General features: G+C 48.2%; 1 protein-coding gene across 8 annotated transcripts in view; it reads left to right on the forward strand.

The window, feature by feature from the left end:
• Positions 1 to 18,473, forward strand: part of CELF2 (CUGBP Elav-like family member 2) — a 503,518-nt gene that overhangs the window by 417,353 nt on the left and 67,692 nt on the right. For all 8 annotated transcript variants that reach the window (XM_053665830.1, XM_053665833.1, XM_053665829.1 and 5 more), the window contains 2 exons: positions 5,997 to 6,045; positions 14,529 to 14,663. In XM_053665830.1, coding sequence (XP_053521805.1) covers positions 5,997 to 6,045; positions 14,529 to 14,663 — 184 coding nt within the window. The remainder of the gene's footprint in view (positions 1 to 5,996; positions 6,046 to 14,528; positions 14,664 to 18,473) is intronic.

Below are 18,473 nucleotides of genomic sequence, written 5' to 3' on the forward strand. Positions count from 1 at the left end.
TAATACACAAATGTAACAGAAATGGACTGATTTCTAAGAAACACGCTTGGCTCCTCCCCTGCCCACTGGGAGTCGATGAGGGAGCTCTCAAAATTTCTCTTCTTATTAAACTTCATTAGTTCTTAAACCAACAGGGTTAAATATGGACCAAGACATTATCCAGTACCATAATGTGTAACTTGAGGCAAAATGTTCTACAATAAAATGAAAAGGAAATTCACATGCAGTCAAAGAAATATTCAAGGGAATGGATTTCAAAGACTTTCTTTGTAGAAATGTAAACTTGATGAAATATGTTAAGTCAGATTCACTGCCATGAGTCAGGACCTGTTTCCAAAACAATTGATCTTGGCATCTCCCTGGGACAAGCACTCGGCCAACAGAGAGCCTGGGCCACACCACCCGGAGCCCTCCTGCCTCTCAGTGAGCTCCAAGGATGCAGGTTTTTTTCAGGCACAGCCAACCCTGTATGGCTGTGGAGACACAGCCTCAATGTAATTAATGCGTGTGTCTTAGGACCCTCCTTGCAACAATTCGTGAAGACCGTGTGTTCACTTGCTGTAGACAGAAGGAGAAGGGGACCCCCACCCCAGGGAACTAGCCTCCACTCTGACCCTGAGGCTCCCTTACAACTGGTGAGACGAGAGGAGATTGGAAGGGTGACTGCCACATTCTCTGGCCCTTCCTTTGGTCTGTTGATGTCAACTGGGACCTCCAAACGCAGAGCACAGCCTGGAGCACCAGCCTCCAGCTCCGTCCAGCTCTGGCAGCAGATAAGACCAGTGTCCCTGGTTGTTACAGCAGCAGCATTGAGAAGCGGCAGTTCTGACACCCAGGGTTTTGTCTTCCGCTGTTCAGGAATGCATTGACGTTGTGGCCACTGGCTGCCGGTCATGCTTCCCGTGGCAGTTTCAGTTCAGGGGTGAGCAGACTCGCATCGTTGTCTTTATACTTGAAGTATTTCCATCCGAGAGTATATCCCTCACTCTTAGTCTTCTTGTGCTTTGTACTTTGGTGGGTGATCTTTAGTGACCTTATTGTTTCCTCTGTAGGTTAGGATGTCCTATCATCATTCTTTAGCAACAACATGATCTATTTCTCTTACTCTGCACCTTCAAGTATGTTGTTTCTCCCCTGAAATGTCCTTCACTCGTGTACTGATGAACATTAGCATTCCGTCCAGGTGGAACTCAACCACTGCGTCAGCCGAGGCGCCTTCTCCAGCTCGCCCTTCCTCCTGTGCTGGGTGTTTCTCCACCAGGTTCTCGTGCTGCAGGTCTTAGCACAGCACACATCCCCTGGGGGGCAAGCGTCCGACGTGGCTCTCTCTCCCAGTACCCAACGGGCGCGAGCCATCGGGACGAGAACGCTTTTCCGCTGCATTCCCAGCAGGTAACAGAGTGTCTGGTAAAGCAAAAATAAGGGAATGAAAAGGTAGTCCTGGCGGCACACCGGATCAAATCTTTGAAACCATTTCCTGTTTAGGGAAAGAACCCCTGGTTATGATTGGAAACCTGAAACTAGAATACCTGTTCCTTACAATAATTTCTCTACTCCATTCAGCAAACCTCCCAACGGTCTTTGGAGTCATGAGATTTCGAGGAAATAAAATGTTATGAGAAGGACGCCTCCAAACCATTTTTTGTCTTCCTTGACATTTACATCCTGTACCTGATCAGAAATTTGTAACTCACATGAACTGTTCATGATAATGAGCCATTCTTAATACAGTATTGATTGAACACCTCTCCCCAAGAAGGTCACAGTGCTTTACATACGTTGTCTAAATTGTCTTCAGAACATACCTGAAGGTAGGGGTGACCACCCCCTCAGAATTCACCAGGGTCTGACAGTTGTGATCTCTGTGAAGTTGACTGTCACCCCCCACCCTGGGCCTAGGAAAGACCAAAGCAAAGGTCAAGTCTTCAGTGGCAGCAGCTGCTTTGTCATAGTCATGGGTTCCTTAACAACAGCATACGTTCTGAGACATGCATCGTTAGGCAGTTTTGTGTTTGGGTGAACATCATAGGCAAACCTGGGTGGTATAGCCTACCAAACACCTGGGCTGTATGGTGAGCCTGTTGCTTCTAGGCTACAAGCCTATACAACATGGTGCTATGCAAAACAACGTGAGATTAAGTCCAGCACAAGAGAAAATGATGCACATAATCACATGTGCTATACCTTTACCCGACTGGCAGCACGGTACACTTGCTAACCTCAGCATCACCATAGACATGTGAGGAATGCATTACGCAAAGATGTTACTATGGCCCTGAGGTCACTAGGCAGTAAGAATTGTTCAGCTCCTTTACAGTCTTAGGGGACTGCCCTTATACATGTGGTTCATTGACCAGAACATAGTGTGCGCACATAACTGTACTAGCACTTTGGCATTCCTGAGCCTCTGGGTAGTCTCGGGTCAGAAACTGAGCTAATTCTCTCAGCAGCTACAAGAAAACTAAGAGTCGAGTCTCAGTATAATGCTGCTCGCAAAGCTGCATAGATAAAGTGTTTCGGGAGTTTAGTAAGGGGATATGGCAGGCGCCTTCTAATGCGCGCCTGGTGCCTTCAGTGAGTGAAGCCTGCAGTTTTCATTGTGGGCTCATGTGTCCAAGTCCCATGTGGGGCATTTCGTGGAGAAACAGTGTGACAGGGGGAATCGGCACTGGGTAAGAGCAGGAAGCTCAGATTTCTGATCCCGTCTCAGTCGTTAACCAGCTGTGTGTCCTTAGTGAAGTCACTCAGTCCCTGCAGACCAATAAATTGGGAGCATTGGACTAAATGATTGCCAGGCCCTTCACAGCCTTGCCAGTACAATGATTCTGTCCTTACAAAATGACAGCTCCCAGGATTCCTGCTCTAGACTTCCATGTACTTCACAGCTTGATCCAAGTGTCTGATGTTGGTCACCATTCTTCTGTATGTTTGCACATCTCAGCTTCCAGGATGGATCATCAGCTCTCTGAGGGCAAGAGTCCCATTCACTTCATTTTGTGTCCCATACGTAATGTAGGTATACTTATCTCCTCTTTTCTCTCTTTAACCCATAAATCGCATCTACATCTTTTCTGAACATGCACCTGTACAAGTCTTTGCTCCCTGGAAAGACTCCGCCCCATCCTCCATCAGGCTTCCTGTGTCTCCCCCTCTGACCCCCGCTTCGTAGAGACTTTTCTTGAAATAGTCATCTACATTTATCATTTCCACTGTTACCTTCCCTGTTACTCCCCAACCCTTCGCAAGCTCACATTCCACCCTCCCCGGAACCTACAGAAACATCTTTTGATTAATTCCCTACAGAATTTTTTATTGCCAAATCCAAAAGGACACTTGGGCATTTTCATCATAGCACCTAGCAGCACCACCTTGTTCTTAAAACTCTCCCCACATGGCTCATGTGGGGCCACTTGTTCCTGCGCCTGCTTCTCTGACTGCGCTCTGTCTGTCCCTTTCAGACCAGTGTTCTGTCCCTGGCTCCGGACTCTCTTCACTTCGCATTCCCTCCGTGGACAGCTTCGCCCGTGCCTGTGGGCTCCGCTGCCACCTCTCAGGGCCATTGCTACATCCCGAACCGCCCTTTCCCAACTTCTCTATAACCCCACAGCCACATCCAAGGGGTCACGTGCAGACCTGTGCTCAGCAGTCCCCTCCAAAACGGCCTTCTTGCTTTCTCTGTTTGGGTGATAAGCCCAGAGTATATCTAGTTGTCCAGGCCTGGGGTTCTCTCTTGCCCTCTTCCCCACAACCTGCCAGTTGCCTCTGAAGTTGAGATCTTTATCAGTTTCATTTTGCAGTAGCCTCTGTGCTGTTCCCCCTGCCTCCTTTGTTGCTCCTTTATAATCCATCCTCCACTGTGGCCAAAAGGGATTTTCCTAGAATTCAAATTTGATCTTGTTGCCTTGGCTACTTAAATTTTCTATGCTTGACCATTCACATTTAGACAAAATTTCAATTTCGTAGTGCACAGGATCCTTCGAGAGCTGGATGCTCACGCCCTTTGCGCCTGCTCCTGTGCCCCTCCCCTCATATCGGATGACTTGCTACAAGAAACTGCGCTCTTTCTCACCCCGTGTGTCTTTACGTGGGATATTCCATTTCTCCCTCCTCTGCTGGCAAGTCCAACCTGGCCTTTAGGATACTAATCGGGTGCCACCTTTGCTGAGAAGCCTCTTCCCTTGCCGGGCAGAAAGAAGTGCCTACTCGCCTGGGCTCCCAGAGTCCCTGGTTCCTGGGTCTGCCACAGCGCTCACCAGTGTTGCATGGGAGGCTGTTTACAGCCTGCCCTGCCTCACAGCGAGCACCCAAAGGGTCTGGACTGCTCCCCTTGGCCTGCCTTCCTCACCTCCTAGTCTAGAGCCAGGGACACAGTGGGTACCTCAGACATTTTTGTGGAACAAGTGGATAAGGCAAGGGGGAAGAATAGCTTTCTCAAAGACTCAGTCCCTCTTCCCCCAACATTTTGGGGGGGGCTCATTCTCTCCATTACACATAGGATGGAGGCCATATTCTTTCGCCCAAATCAGGTGTTTTTCGCAGTTTACTTCTGCCTGTTTTTTAGGTGTATATTCTAGTCTTTTTGGGAAAGTCTGATCTACTTACTAATCCCCAAACATTTCATTCTCATTCTAGACTCTTCTATAAATTGAATAGATGAAGGAATGGAGTGGGAATATGAGTAGATCTCAGATCTCAAGGCCTGTGTTCTATGCATAAGAGTGTCTTGCCTTTTAGAATAAACAAAGCAGCTCTGCATGGCTTGCGTCCCCCCCCCCCCAGTACTCCTCCTTCCTCTTCCTCATGTGTTTGGGAGGCCCTGGCAGGCACCAGCTGCACATGGTCCTGACTGCTTGATAATAATTTCCCATCATTTAAGTGCTCCAGCCAAGTGCCATTGCCCTTTCATGTAAATTAGATAAAACCCAGAGTTGTGGCTTGCAAATGGTGGCGGTCCACTGGGGAAATTAAAGGTTCAGGGAGAATGGGACCCATTATAGTAAAAGCATTTGCACAGCCAGTGATTCCATCTACCCTGTGGCTCCAGTGTTCCTCGGGGTGGGATGAAATATGAAGCAAGAGGACCTTTGAAAGTAGTTTGAGGAATTTATTTTAATTGGAAATAGCGGCAGCATTCGGCACTTGGAGTCAGCTCTGCGGGTCCTGCACCGCGCTGTGATGGGCATTTGGGAAGGGGCCGGCGGGCACCCAGTTCTGCCCCGATTCCGGATGTGGTCACCACTTCACCTGTTTCTGCTCCTGCCTATGTACTGAACAGACATGGTCCTGAGGACTGTGCCTCCCTCTCCCCCTCTTCCTCCCTCCCTCCATTCTGTCCCATACTCTGTGTTTATTACACCTCGGCACCTGAGTCAGGCAGCTGCTAGACCTTCAGATTCTCATAACACGAGGCCTGAGGAGGTCCATGCAGCAGGCAGAGTGGCCAAAAGGAACAGTCTGCATTCAAATTTGGAATAACATAAAATAACAACAGCTCTTTTATTTTTCAGCACATCCTGTGCCCTGTTTAATTAAGCACTTTATATGCATTCCCTCACTTAATTCCCACAGCCCTGCTGTGCAGGCGTTCTCTCCATGTCTCAGATGAGGAAACTGAAGCTCAGAGAAGTTAAGACACTTGCCCAAGATCGTGTGGCTAGCATACATGGTGGGACCCAAATCACCTAGGAGATACAGGCAGAAACCATACTGAGTGGCAGAACCAGCGTTCGAACTCAAGTCTGACTGCAGAGCCCAAGCTTTTAAATACCGTGCCCCTGTACCCACTGCGCCCTGTGACGTAAAAGGGCTCTACTCCTGAACACAAAGCCCAGGCTTGCATGTACATTGATTGGGTTGCTTTTTACCTGGGAAAGGTCTTGTTCTTTAACTGTGTGTCCTCACAGCAGTATCAGTGTTCAAGTTTGAAAGTGTGGAATTTCTGAGACCGTTCATACGGTTGTTCAATCTACCTTTACTTTCTCATTTTGTGTTTTTAGATGCATCATCCCATTCAGATGAAGCCTGCAGACAGTGAGAAGTCAAACGGTAGGTGGCGACCAACTGTCTCTTGTACTGTCTGTGTCAGTGAGGGAAGGAGTCCGCGGGGAGGGCGAGGGCGGCCCCAGGAGCTTTTCTCTCAGAAAGGCCGGGAGGACTGCACCGGGAGACCTGCGCTCCAGTCGTCCTGGCCGGAGAACCTGAGCCTCACTCTCCTGCCTCGTTTACCTCTGCTGTAAAAGTCTGTGAAGGTGTTACCAAAAATGGTTTTTCGTGTCCCTCTGTTGTGGGCTTGCTCTGTGTGGTGACCCTGCGGCCTTTGGCTCTTGTTTATCTGCTCCGCAGAGCAACAGGGGACACCTGATGGGGAGGAGTGACCTTCCGCTGTGCAGGCGGGAAAGGGTCGCCCTCTGAGAACCAGGCTGTCTTTTTTCTCCTTTCCGGCTGTTCTTTTTTGGGGGCTTGGAGGCTGTCTCACAGCACTCACTCTAAATTGTACCAATGCATTCGCATCTGCATTCATTCAGAATTCAGCCTGCTGATTAAGTAAACACACACTTGGTGCAAAAAACGCATTTGGCGGGGTCCGTGGAATAACTGAGACTTGACTGTCCGAGACACAAGTGGGTTGATGGCCACATTTCTCTCTCAGGTTTTTGCTTCCACTTACGCCAGCCTTCTGTCCCTGTTTTATATTTTGAATTTACTGAAATGTATGTTAAAGGACTCTTCTACCTTCTCAGACCTCAGAGCTCTCCTGTCCCACAAGACTGACATAATCAGCTCGGCTTCCTTCCACAGGCGGTGTGCACCTCATTAATTAGTAATCAGGGCAGAAGCCATGCACTCAGAGATCTGCATATCTGCAAATGTAAATTATGATTGGGCTCTAAATCTCTCCACAAGGTATTTTTTGCTAATTGTAGTGCATCCCATTTTCTGGCTTCTTCACAGACTAGAAAGTTTTGAAGAGAGTCCCATGTCACACTGAGGGCTGTGAGCCCCTGACTTGCGTGTCGGGGAGTAGAGGTCAGTGCTCTGCCCGCGCGCCTCTCGTCGGCCTCGCTCTTCTCTGAGAGTTAATTCCCTACGTCCTCTGCTGCTTGATCGCAGACACGGCACTCAGTGTCGGAGGGCCTGACATCTGCCACTGCATCGGTGCAGGACCTCAGTCAAGACACTTCGTTCCTTTGTTAGACGATGAACATTGATTACTTACTGTGTGCCAGGCCGGGTACCAGGGGAGGCTGCAGAAATGAATTTTAAAAAGAGCAGGCTACAAAAAGACTGCCCTGACCTCACAGAACTTACACTCAGTCTCCTGATCTCTACTAGTCTGTCACTCAGACGCTGAACTTGAATGTCCTCATCCGTAAAATGAGAGCAATGGTGACTGTCTCACACAGCTTGCCTTTTTTAAAGATTTGTACAAGACGTCTGCCGCAGTGCTTTGTGTGTAGTAGAGCCATATTGGCTCTCAATACCATATTGGCTGTTGCTACCCAGATTTTCCCTGGCCACACAGGGTTCTGCACCATGCGCGTCCACCCCTGCTGAAGGCCACATACCCATGACAAGTCCTAGAACCCCTTTGCTTCAGAAGAACACATTTACAGTCTGTTCTGTTCCCCATGAGGGAGGGGGAATCACCTATTCGTGGGATAAATTCTGTCAGTGAAGGTCACCTTGGAACTTCTGGGTAAAGAGAGACGTTCCCCATGTTTTGGCCCCACCATGCTCCGAACCGTCAGGACGGGCCACAGAATGAAAGTTCATGGAAAAGGCTTTGTCTTATTTTTGAACCTTAGGTCATAGTTGTAAAGGTGTGATGGGTTAGAGAACTGAGTTGGAAATATTTAACCTGAAATACCCAACTCATTGAACCATGAAAAAATGTCTTCTTCTGCATTTCCTGTTATTCAGACACGAAGCCTGCCTTAGAGAGTCCTTCCCTCAGAGCGGCTGTGGGGGGGGGTCTCAGGACGGTCCGTGCCCCTCCTGCTCAGCGTGTGCTCTGGGCACGGCGGGCAGTGTCTGCCACGGCAACGGACTAAAGCTGCCATGAGCGCTCCCAGTTTCACACAATCTCAAAAGCCTAGTGGCACTGGGCACCGTTTTTACCAAGATGAGAGAATACCTAAAAGTGCCATTTTTCAGGGAGCAACCCAGGATAGCAGTTAAGAACTATTTTGAGGACCCTGGACTTTATCCCTTGACCCTGTACTTGTTAGCTGTGTCCGTGGTCACATTCTGCAGGCTCACCTGCCCTCCTGGTCTCCAGCTGAAACAGGGCTATCTGTAGTGGTCTGTAGGTGGGATTCTTGTAACACCTACCTCACAAGGGTGTGTGAGGAGTACCTAAGTCACCATCTGCGAAGAGCTGAGCGTAATACCTGGCTCATAGTGAGTATTCACTGTGCTGTTATCGATGTGATTCTGGCTCACTGAGGCTGGCACTTGGGCTGTTCATGTCCCTGCAGAGATCCACATGCACAAAGGGACCCCTCCCAGAAAAACTTTCTTGTTGGGACAGTTCTCCCTTTGCTTTGTAGATAGAGCTTCATTTCCTGAACTTCCAGTAGGGAAAAAAAGGTCAAAAAGTATAAATGGACTGAAATCTGCTTTTAAAGTGCTCTTCTTTATGGAGGTGCCAGTGGGACCTCACCTTGCATACACATGAGCAGGGTTCAGGGTCCTCCTTGGACCTGATGGAGGAATCCAGAGAAATGTATAATTTTCTAAAGCAAGTGATAAACGCTGCAAGCCTTTTCTGATTTCACATGGCAGCTTTGACAGGTAAGCATAGTTTCCAAAGCTCAAAGAGCACAAAGATTTCTTTGGCTCAGATGCTCGAAATAGCTCCTGCAGTTGTGGAAGAGGTATCACGAGCTCTAATTGCACTTTTATTGAGTTTGCTGACATTTATGGATAGCACAAAGGGCTCATCACAGTTAGACAGTTACTGCCTTCATTATCAGTATGTTCGGATTTCTGCAACTTTGTATTTGCCGAGCAAGACAGGGCTTCTCATCACAGATTAATTAGTAATGGAAAAATGAATTCCAGAGAAGCAATTACTCTTTCCAGCCTTCGTGTGTCCAGAGACTCTGACACAGGGACCCTCTGTGGTGAGCTCAGAAATGTTGGACCGCTCTTCGATCTGCCCTGCACATCAGTGTTTTACTGACCCGGCTTCCGAAACCTCCCTGGCTTTCTACATACAGTCTGCCCTTTTCATTGCCTCTGATTTAAGCTGCAGCCTCTAGCACATTTATGCCAACTCACTCATGCTTCTACCGTGCCAGGTGACCCCTCTCAAAAAAGCCCACTGCATTAGCAATAAAATGCTGGGGCCTTTAAGAATAGCACACTAAGTCAATACCTAAATTTCAAGAGACTCCAAGTGTTTTTTTTGTGGGTTTTTTTCCATTGCAGATAGTTGAGTGATGGTGCAGGAAGGGCACTGGAGGAGGTGCGGGTTTCAGGAACCAGCGTAGGCTAGCACAAACTTAGTTACTCTCTCTAATTTTGCGTGTCATTGAGAGGCCATTTTCCAGCTTTTAATCCCTCACCACTATCCAGGAAAAGGTACCAGCAGTGCAAGGTCAAAAATTAAAGGCAATTGTGCCATAACCATTGTGACCTCAGTTGGAAGTTGGGCATCGTACTGCAAACTGAAAGATCTCCAGTTTGATTCTCGCTCAGGGCACATACCTGGACTGCAGGTTTGGTCCCCCTGCTTGGGGCGTGTGCAAGAGGCAACAGATCAATATTTTCTTCACTCATCGATGTTTCTCACCCTTTTTACCTCCCTGCCCCTCTCTCTAAAAATAAATAAACAAAACCTTTTTTTAAAAAAAGTAAGTTAAATGCAGTTGCTAGATCTGAAATTTGTCTAGCAGTGAGCGATAAGAAAAGGATAGAGGTGGCCTCTGGTGCTGTGCTTGGGGTCTTGATGGTGGCAGCCGGTACTCACTCTTAGGCCCTGCTCCTGGCTGAGAGGGCTGTCCTCCACTCTGCAGGGACAGCAGAAACCCACCCTGCTTTCACCCTCCAACGTCACAACTTGTCAGGGGTCCTTAAAGCCTCAAATCCGAAAATGCCGCTCAAGCCCTCTATCTTAGCTCAAGGCCTCTGGAATCCTGAGGGTCCAGGTGGCAATTTCAGAGCTTAGAGGAGTCAAAATACAACTAAAGGTTGTCAGGGAAGATGCGTAGGAGTAGGATAGTGTTCCCGTCCAGCCCCTTCCTGGTTTACTGGAAGATGAAGAAACAATTTTGAGATTCAAAGTGGAGAGACTCTTGGATTCGAAGGCAGTAATTAAATGCCATATGTTAGCACTAAAACACTGGAAAGTTGTTAATTAATTCAGGCCGCCCAAATCCAGGTGTGACTTTGACAGGCTGTATACCAGGGTGTGAGCACAAGCTTACAGTTAGGGATGTTTTTAAAGTTTAATTTCTATTCCCCTAGCGTAAAAAAGTTCCCACTTATCATATCATATTAACCCCTTCTTATTTAAACCACGGGAGGAGAACTTGAAATGGCCCCTGGCCTGGAGAGCCGGCCAGTTCTGCGGGGGTGGGTACCGACGCCGGCAACCCGTCTGCGCAGCACTCTGTACGTCACAGTGTTCCCCTCACTCACTCATCGCTGTCCTGAAGGGGGCTCGACTTTTTCCCGAGAGGGCATAGACCCTACGTTTTTTGGTTTGTTTTCTTTTAATTTCCCTCAAGCACTTAGCAGAATGCTGTGAACATGGTGGGTTTATTTAAGCAATCAGCATTCTTGTGGATTGAAAACCTGAGATACTTACTGCCTGGGACTACTTAGGGAAAACCCCACCACGAAATTCATCAAACATTGATGAAAAAGTTAAGTAAATGGAAGATAATTATATTTATTTAAAATGTTGACAAGGCTGTTTAGAGGGATCCTCAGCCTGGCAGTCCAGGGAGGAGGGGCATGAGGAGAACTTCCACTGAAAATCAGGAAAACCCGCGGGAGGGCGGAGCTGAGTGTGCCGTTGGCCCCACTTTGCCACGAGAGCAGACGTGGCCCGGCTGGTAAAGCCGCAGAGCAGCCCTGACTAGCGAGAGCTCGCAGACATCCAGCTCCCTTTAAGCACGCATGCACACACATGAAAAACATGACCACGTTGACTGGCACATGGTGCTGTGGGTTTTAAGGGTTTTTTTATTTTTAACCAATAGTTATTACTGAGAAAAGGGAGAGTCATCAGTCTGCCTGCCTGTCTGAGCTTCCCCTTCGTGGTGATTAGGAAGTCACAATTTCTTCAGTAGTTTACATTTTCTTAACATTCATCCTAGTTTAAAACATCATTTACTAGCTTACTGAGGAATTAACACATTCTCTTTAGTATCATATCCCTCTAAAGTTCAAAATCTACCAATTGTTTTAGCTAAATACCATAATCAATAGGTTTACCAGTGAAACCCAAAACTGACTGAGAATGTATAACTTGCTTTTGTCTAAAAAAACTAAAACCAGATTCTTTAGGATCAGAAAAAAATTGAATAGGATTCTCATCAAGACAGTAGCCATGGCTGGGGGCGGGGGGAGGCTGGGATGGGAGTAAAAGACAGAAAACTATACTTGAACAATTAAAATAAAATTTTAAAAAAAAAGACAGTAGCCATGGCTCACTCGGGGTGGAGGGAGGGGGATAAGAACCACAGCTAGAAGTTGTTCAAGTCCTGCTGCCCCAGGTCAGCCAGCTGCCATCTCTCCCCACTGGGTCTAAGCCCTGCCACGTCCTCTCCTGTGTAAAGAGTCTGGCGTCCTCGTGGCCGTCGTGGTGTTGGAGAGCACAGACACCCATCGGAAAGGACGCTGCTTTTCCAGGGCATCTCATGTTTCTAGCACTTAGATCATCATTGGGCCAATGCTGCCCTTGACTTCTGCGCTTTTACTAGTTCCCAGGAGACCTTTGGTAGTTCATTTACTCTTTAGGGAGAAAAAATATCTTAAATTTAAAATTTCGTGTCTGTATATGGGAGCCAGGTCCTCAGTGATCTCCATCTAGGAATCGCCCCGTGGCCCTGTTGTCCATGGCTGCTCACTGCCTCTCAACACGGACAGAGGCCTTGGACCGTCTGTGGCCTTCCTGACACATTGAGCCCCTCTCCACAGATGAAGCAAGTGATCGTGCGGGTTGTGCTCCGGCCAGGCTGCTTCCTGCATCTGCCCCAGGCATGGTCCTTATGCATTCCTGATTCCGTACCCCGCCCAGTTAGGACATTGTTCCCTCATCCCACTGCCAGTCCATCTGGTCCCTGCCCACACTTCTTAAAGGCCGGCTTAACTTCCACATCTTCCATCAAGCCCTTCCCAAAAGTTATGGGGCACATTCGTGGTTGACAGGTACTGTGGAATTGTGGCTGGGACCCATAGGCCTTGGAGCCCTGCGGTTTCTCTGCATCGTCTCAGCAGCAGCCCCAGTGAGGAGACAGGCTGCGTGGAAGGGTCCTGGGCTCCGGCACAGCCCACCCCCATACACTTCAGTCAGCCAAAGCATGTGCTGGGCCACCTCTCCGCAGTGTTTAAGAAAGACAGAAAGGAAATGAGAAGAAGAAGACGAGACTAAACCTTCATTTTATGGATGGCAAATCAGGTCCACAGAGGTCAGCTCGTTCTCTAAGGTCACGTGTCAGCTGAACGGCTGTGTGGGCCTGCGTCTCCTAACCCCCGCTTTGCCCCTCCTGGAAGCCTCATCTGCCTCCCCTGGGCTTGCAGGAAACGCAGTAGAGTGGAAAGAAGCCCAGACGGCAGTAGGATATTAGGCCGTGGTCCAGGTTTGGGCACCTCCTCGCCGCATGACCCTGGGCGAGCCCCTTCCCCCTGCCAGGCCTCGGGACCTCTTCTCGAGGTGGGCAAAGCATCTTCGGTCTCCTCCTTCCCTCTGGGGTTCTGGGGCGGGAGCATTTAGCTGTCTCACTAAGGCCCCTCAGCACTGTGCTGTCCAGTACAGTAGCCGCGTGTGGCTTTTAAAATTTAAATTAGTTGACATGAGGTTACATTAAAATCTGGCTCCTACTCACAGTAGCCATTTTTTAAGTGCTTCGTAGCCACCCGTGGCTTCAGCTGCTGCACAGAGAGCAGTGGAACCTTCCCCATCCTGCCCAGTTCTGCTGGGCAAGCGCCTCGTGGGAGCGAACGCCTGTGCTCCCTCACTGCTTCCCAAGCAGATCTTCTGCCCCGCCTCCCAGGGGGCAGAGACCGCATGCTCTGACCTAGGTACCCAAAGCGACTGGGCCTGGAAAGTCTAGAATGCGCTCTTTTGGGTCAAAGGAACATGAGACACTTTCTAGCAAAAGAATGAAACAGAAATAAAAGCAATTAAATAGTAATGACAAGATGATAAAGCATAAACAAGGAGAAGGTTCCTACAGGGGTGCACGGCGGAGCCTTTCGCTAAGCCAGGATGATCTAAGGTGCTGCTGCAGCGGCTGTTCTCTTTAAGTCTAATAATGGAATGAATGGAACATGGGGAATATGTACCACTTCTCCCTGAGGGTTTCTGTGTCAGTCTCCTGCTCTCTCCTAAAAAAAAAAAAAAATAGAGAGTCCCAACACTGTCCTGAACTCTGCTGTTATGGTGCCTTTCAAGCAGAAAGTAGGCCAGTGCTCCCGAGCACAAGCATGTGGATTTTAAGGGAAGTCTCCCTGGTCATCTGAGGTAAACTTTCCCTTATCTTTACCCCCAGCACTTTCCAAGGTTAGAATTTGCACGTTGCTGTCCTGACATCCAGAGTGAGTTTCTGCTCAAGAGTCCTGCCTGCCTCTAAGTGGGAAGAATAGTGGTGTTCCCTCCTTGTTCTTTCTTTGGTACAGGGCCATCCTGATGCAATTCTCTAGTAGCCCCATTCTCCTCACGGGGATCGCCTTCCTCTTTCGCTGCAACACGCAGACCTCGTGTGCTGTCCTGGTTGGGGCCGCAGAGCCCATGCTGAGGACAGAGGTCATCTACTCGGTTTCCAGAGAAATGGGCCTCTCTCATCTCCTCCTCCTCTCAGGGTCCGTGGGGAAGAAGCCATGTGAAATCAGAGAAGGCTGCTTTCATCCCTCAAATGCTTTCTTCACCGTTTTGTTTACTGTTCCATTAAATTATCTGCTCCTTTTGTTTTTCCTCTCCTGACCCTTTTCTTTCCCTGTCACTGAAGTTAAAGAACACACACACACACAATCTGTCTCCAGAAACATCTACGCGGAATGGTAGTGTTTAGCAACTACATTAGTTATACCCATTAGTTTCCAAATAGGGGGAGAGAATTTCTTGGTGTTCTGTGTCCTCTGAAGCTATTTTATGAGTAAGAACCAGCTCACAGAGAGTGCGGTGTTCAGGAAGGACAAGGTGGGAGTGAGCAGAGGCACCTGGCAGTCTCGGGTCAGCCTTGGGGCCGCACTCGGTCTCACGTGATGGGCACCCGGTTTGATGTGGTCACGAAACACTGATTACGGGGAAAGGGATGGACAGTGGCCTTTGCTCATGCATTATTTTTATTTCCTAGCTGTGGAAGACAGAAAATTGTTCATAGGAATGGTTTCGAAGAAATGTAACGAGAATGATATCAGGGTGATGTTTTCTCCGTTTGGCCAGATCGAAGAGTGCCGGATCCTCCGGGGACCCGATGGGCTGAGTCGAGGTGAGTGCGCGGTCACTGAAGTCTCTTTCCCGAAGTGCTAATTGGAGCTCTGTGTCACAGTCAAGGTAGATGTAGCCACCACACGCAGCTAGGGGTGACCCTGTGATACAGTCCATGTGATAAAGTTACCCAAGCTGAACTTTTCACCATAGCTGAAATGATCACCTTCTATTTCTCAAGTGGGGAAGGTCTTGGTGCCAACATACAGCTCAGGTCATCACTGTTAGATGGGAAGCCACTGGCTGCCCTGTTGTTCCACATCCCTTCGCAGTCTCAAATTGAAGTGGATGCTGGAGGGTGAGGGGAAGATGTGGGAGAGGAGCAGAATACTTGTTTTCATCTTAGTTGCTGGCTTTCTGGCTGTGCCTGAAAGAAATGTGAGGGGCGTGGGACTCCTGACAGAGCTAAACCAAGGAAAAACACCCGTTTCCACATAGGGCAGAGCAAACATGGACTTGGAGTAACTGGGCCATTCTTGGGCATCAGGGTCTTATTTTCAAACCTGGGGTCTTGAGCGCAGGGAGTCCCTTTAGTGACAGAGAAATGCTCTCATCCAGAAGAAGATTGCAAACTCCTCTTTGTCACTGTGGTAGAAGCAAAGGCTGCAGCTCCAAGCACTGATGAAAGCCAGTGTTCGCCAGCAGTTATACAAAGTAGTTGGAAATAACTGTGCTGTTTCCCTGTTTGCCATCCCCTGTGACGATGCCACACCCCCCCCTTTTTAAACCACTCATGAGGGCTGCCACTGAGTGTTAACACTCATCTGACCATAGATTCCTGACTGGGGAGGCCCAACTGAAAGCAAGTATGTAGTATGTAGTTTGCAGTTTCTTCTAAGAAATCCATATTCTTGCAGCATGAAAAGGATTTCATCCCATTAATGTAGTTATCAGCGCAAGTTCCATGGGGTTAATTAGAAATGTCTCCTTGTTCCCAGCCTCCAGTTCTGGTACAGCCCTTCCGTCCCAAACCGCACGTGGAAGGATGTTGGGCAATAACTACAAAGCGCTAATTTTCACCTGTCTCCCTAATTTCACTTTAAGTCGGCACCATGTGCAGAGGAACATTTGTTCTTTTGACTTTTAGACTTAAGTTTCGTGATGTCAGCTGCCAGAGTCGCAAGCACAGAGAACAAAAGTGTTCCGCCCACATCCACCTCCAGTTGCCCAAATGGAGGGAGTCTAAAGGAAAACTGGAAGGAGGTGGATCAGCTTTGAGTGCACCATCCCTATATTTTCTCCTGCGGGTGGTTCAAGAAAAAAGAAAGAAGAGTGGAGGAGGCACGGAGCTCACAGTTTGTGCGTTCTCTAATAGTTCTGAACCCTTGTTACGTAACCCTCACTGAAAAGATGGGGTTCTCCAAACACGGAGCAAGACATGATGTTGAGGGCGATCCCTGAACAGCAGAGCCCATGCCTCAGCCTAACCTGTAGCTGGCCACCTGTACCGTTACCAGTGTCACCCAAAATAGTGCATCATGCTGGTGACCCTCACAACCTCTGGCTTCTGTGCAGCCTCCCCGCAGAAGGACACTGGCTTTCCATCATGGTCCCTGTGTCCCATCCTAGCAAAGTCACACCACGAGAGCTTCTAGTCGTATTTGATCATATGGTTCTTCTACAGCTGTGACGGACCTGGGCCCACCTAGGCAGACAAACCAGGACAGAGAATACCAAGGGAAAAGTCAGAATGGCTAAACAAAGGGTAAAATATGTGGGACACACACGATAACATTTTCCCAAGGCCTTCCTGCTGCCAATTTCATAATTAGAGCCACCATACTCTCCTGTTACTGTTCTCAGTCACTCTTCTGTGTTTTCCTTGTATTTTTTCATGTGCCAAGGCACACGGCACTCAGAACAGAAAAGCAGGCCCTAAAATTACTCCTTGCAAAATTTATAGTGGCTTGGGGGTTGATGACCCCCACGTCCCATCTCAGAACTCCTGACATGAATGTTACCATAGTCATTTCATCTTCTTACATCTCTCCCTCAGTTTCCCCATTCATAAATGGCAGCAGCCGAAACATCTGTCCCGTGTACCTCAGTACATCATTGGTTAGCAATGCAGGAGACTTCTGTACAAGCACACCATCCATGTGGCGCACTGGAGGCCTTGACCATGGGTTAGGAAGGCATGAATTCTGTTGTCTCTTTGCCGGGCTGGGTCTCTTTGTCCAGTGACCCTCCCTCTCACGTCTGTCCCGTGGTCACGGTAATGCACGGTTGGTGCCTGCAATGTCTCGAGCTCCTGGAGCAGACGTGAGTTATTTCTGCAGATGAGATTTTAAAGCAGCCCCAGTTTTCGTAGAAAAGAGCAGGACACAAGACTTGATGGGAGAATTTGGCAATGTGATCAGCTATTTGGTCGATGAATTAACCGGCCCTAGACAGAAGCAGCCAGTTCCTGAAACAAGTTAGGAAGACCCTCATCAATATTTTATGCAAATTCTGGCTCAGTGTAGAGAGCAGAAGCTCCCTCCCTACCCTTTTATTTTTTTTAACAAAAAAGTAATTTCTGGTGAACTGATGAGATTCCCTATGGCAAAAAAGAAAATACTCATTTATAACCATTTGTTCTGAAATACAAAGGCAGACAGTGGTGGGTTTTTCAATGAGCAGAACCCAGGGACTCCTGGGTACAGGGTACAGCTCCTGAATCACTGTATTTGTTAAAGGAAAAATCCTCTTTCATGCTACTATTTTGCTTTCATTAAAGAATTGTGCTTTTCAATCAAATATTAATAAGTATCTCCCATTAGTGGCACCACAGATAAAGGGTGCTCAGCACTTCTGGTCTCAGTGCCTGTTGCTGGCTCAGCTGTTTCAAAAATAAATAAAAATTAAGTGAAATGAAGGCCTGGCTGCTCTGAAAATTACTTCCTAGTAACTAAGCCAGGGTATAAAGTAGTCAGTGACAGAGTTTTTTGGGGTGGTTCACTTTTCTCTGTCTGCTTTCCAGCTACGGGCTTGCCGTTGCTCTCTCATAGGTGTCTGATGTCATTTCTTCTCTGTCACATCAGCGCTTTAAATTCCTCCCTGATAGGTATTGAGCTGACATTTCTCCAGGCTTGTTGACTCAGCGCCCCTCACTGAGCCAGACTATTGGGCTTCCAGGACCCACAACTTGGTACCTATCAAGCCGTACTCTGCTTCCTATGAGAATCACTATCTGTGAAAAAGGCACAACCTACCTGTTGGCAAGAAAGATTATTTTAAGAGTCCCATCATTACTCACCCACACTCAAGTCTGTGTCATGTTCCAAGACGGGCCCCCACCCCCACGAAACCGTCACAACTGTACACAGGTACCACCTCGCACCTGCCAAGCACATTGGAGCCACTCAGCAAGTAGCAGGACTCTGCCTCACGTCATGCCATATGCCCACATCTAAACATGCATTTCCCCTTTGGGGGCAGTAACCTGGTCTGCCATCTTTTCTAATTTGAAAGATTTGGTTTGAGATGCTTTCAAGCACAGTCAATAATACTCAGCTCGTCCTGCAACGGCAGATTGACCTCGCAGGCCTGTTTCATGAGCCTTCATTGAGAAAGCAAGCAGCGTGCTGGGAGCCCATGCCTGGCAAGTCAAAGGAGATGTGGGCTCTTGGAATCAAAACTTGAGGCTCTGAGCCAGTGCATTTGTGTGACGGTGTTACCTTAGCATGCTGATTTCCTAAAATACACCTTTGTTCTCACCCATAACCCATCAGTCAGAATGGACTATTTGGGCACAGTTTACAAGGTTTTCCATACCATGGCAACTGAATATTTGTAATTCAAAGACAATGATGGAATTTATTTCATGTTT

Source organism: Artibeus jamaicensis, unplaced genomic scaffold, assembly GCF_021234435.1.
Source record: "Artibeus jamaicensis isolate MK-2021 breed Jamaican fruit bat unplaced genomic scaffold, CSHL_Jam_final contig_426, whole genome shotgun sequence".
Classification (NCBI taxonomy): domain Eukaryota; kingdom Metazoa; phylum Chordata; class Mammalia; order Chiroptera; family Phyllostomidae; genus Artibeus; species Artibeus jamaicensis.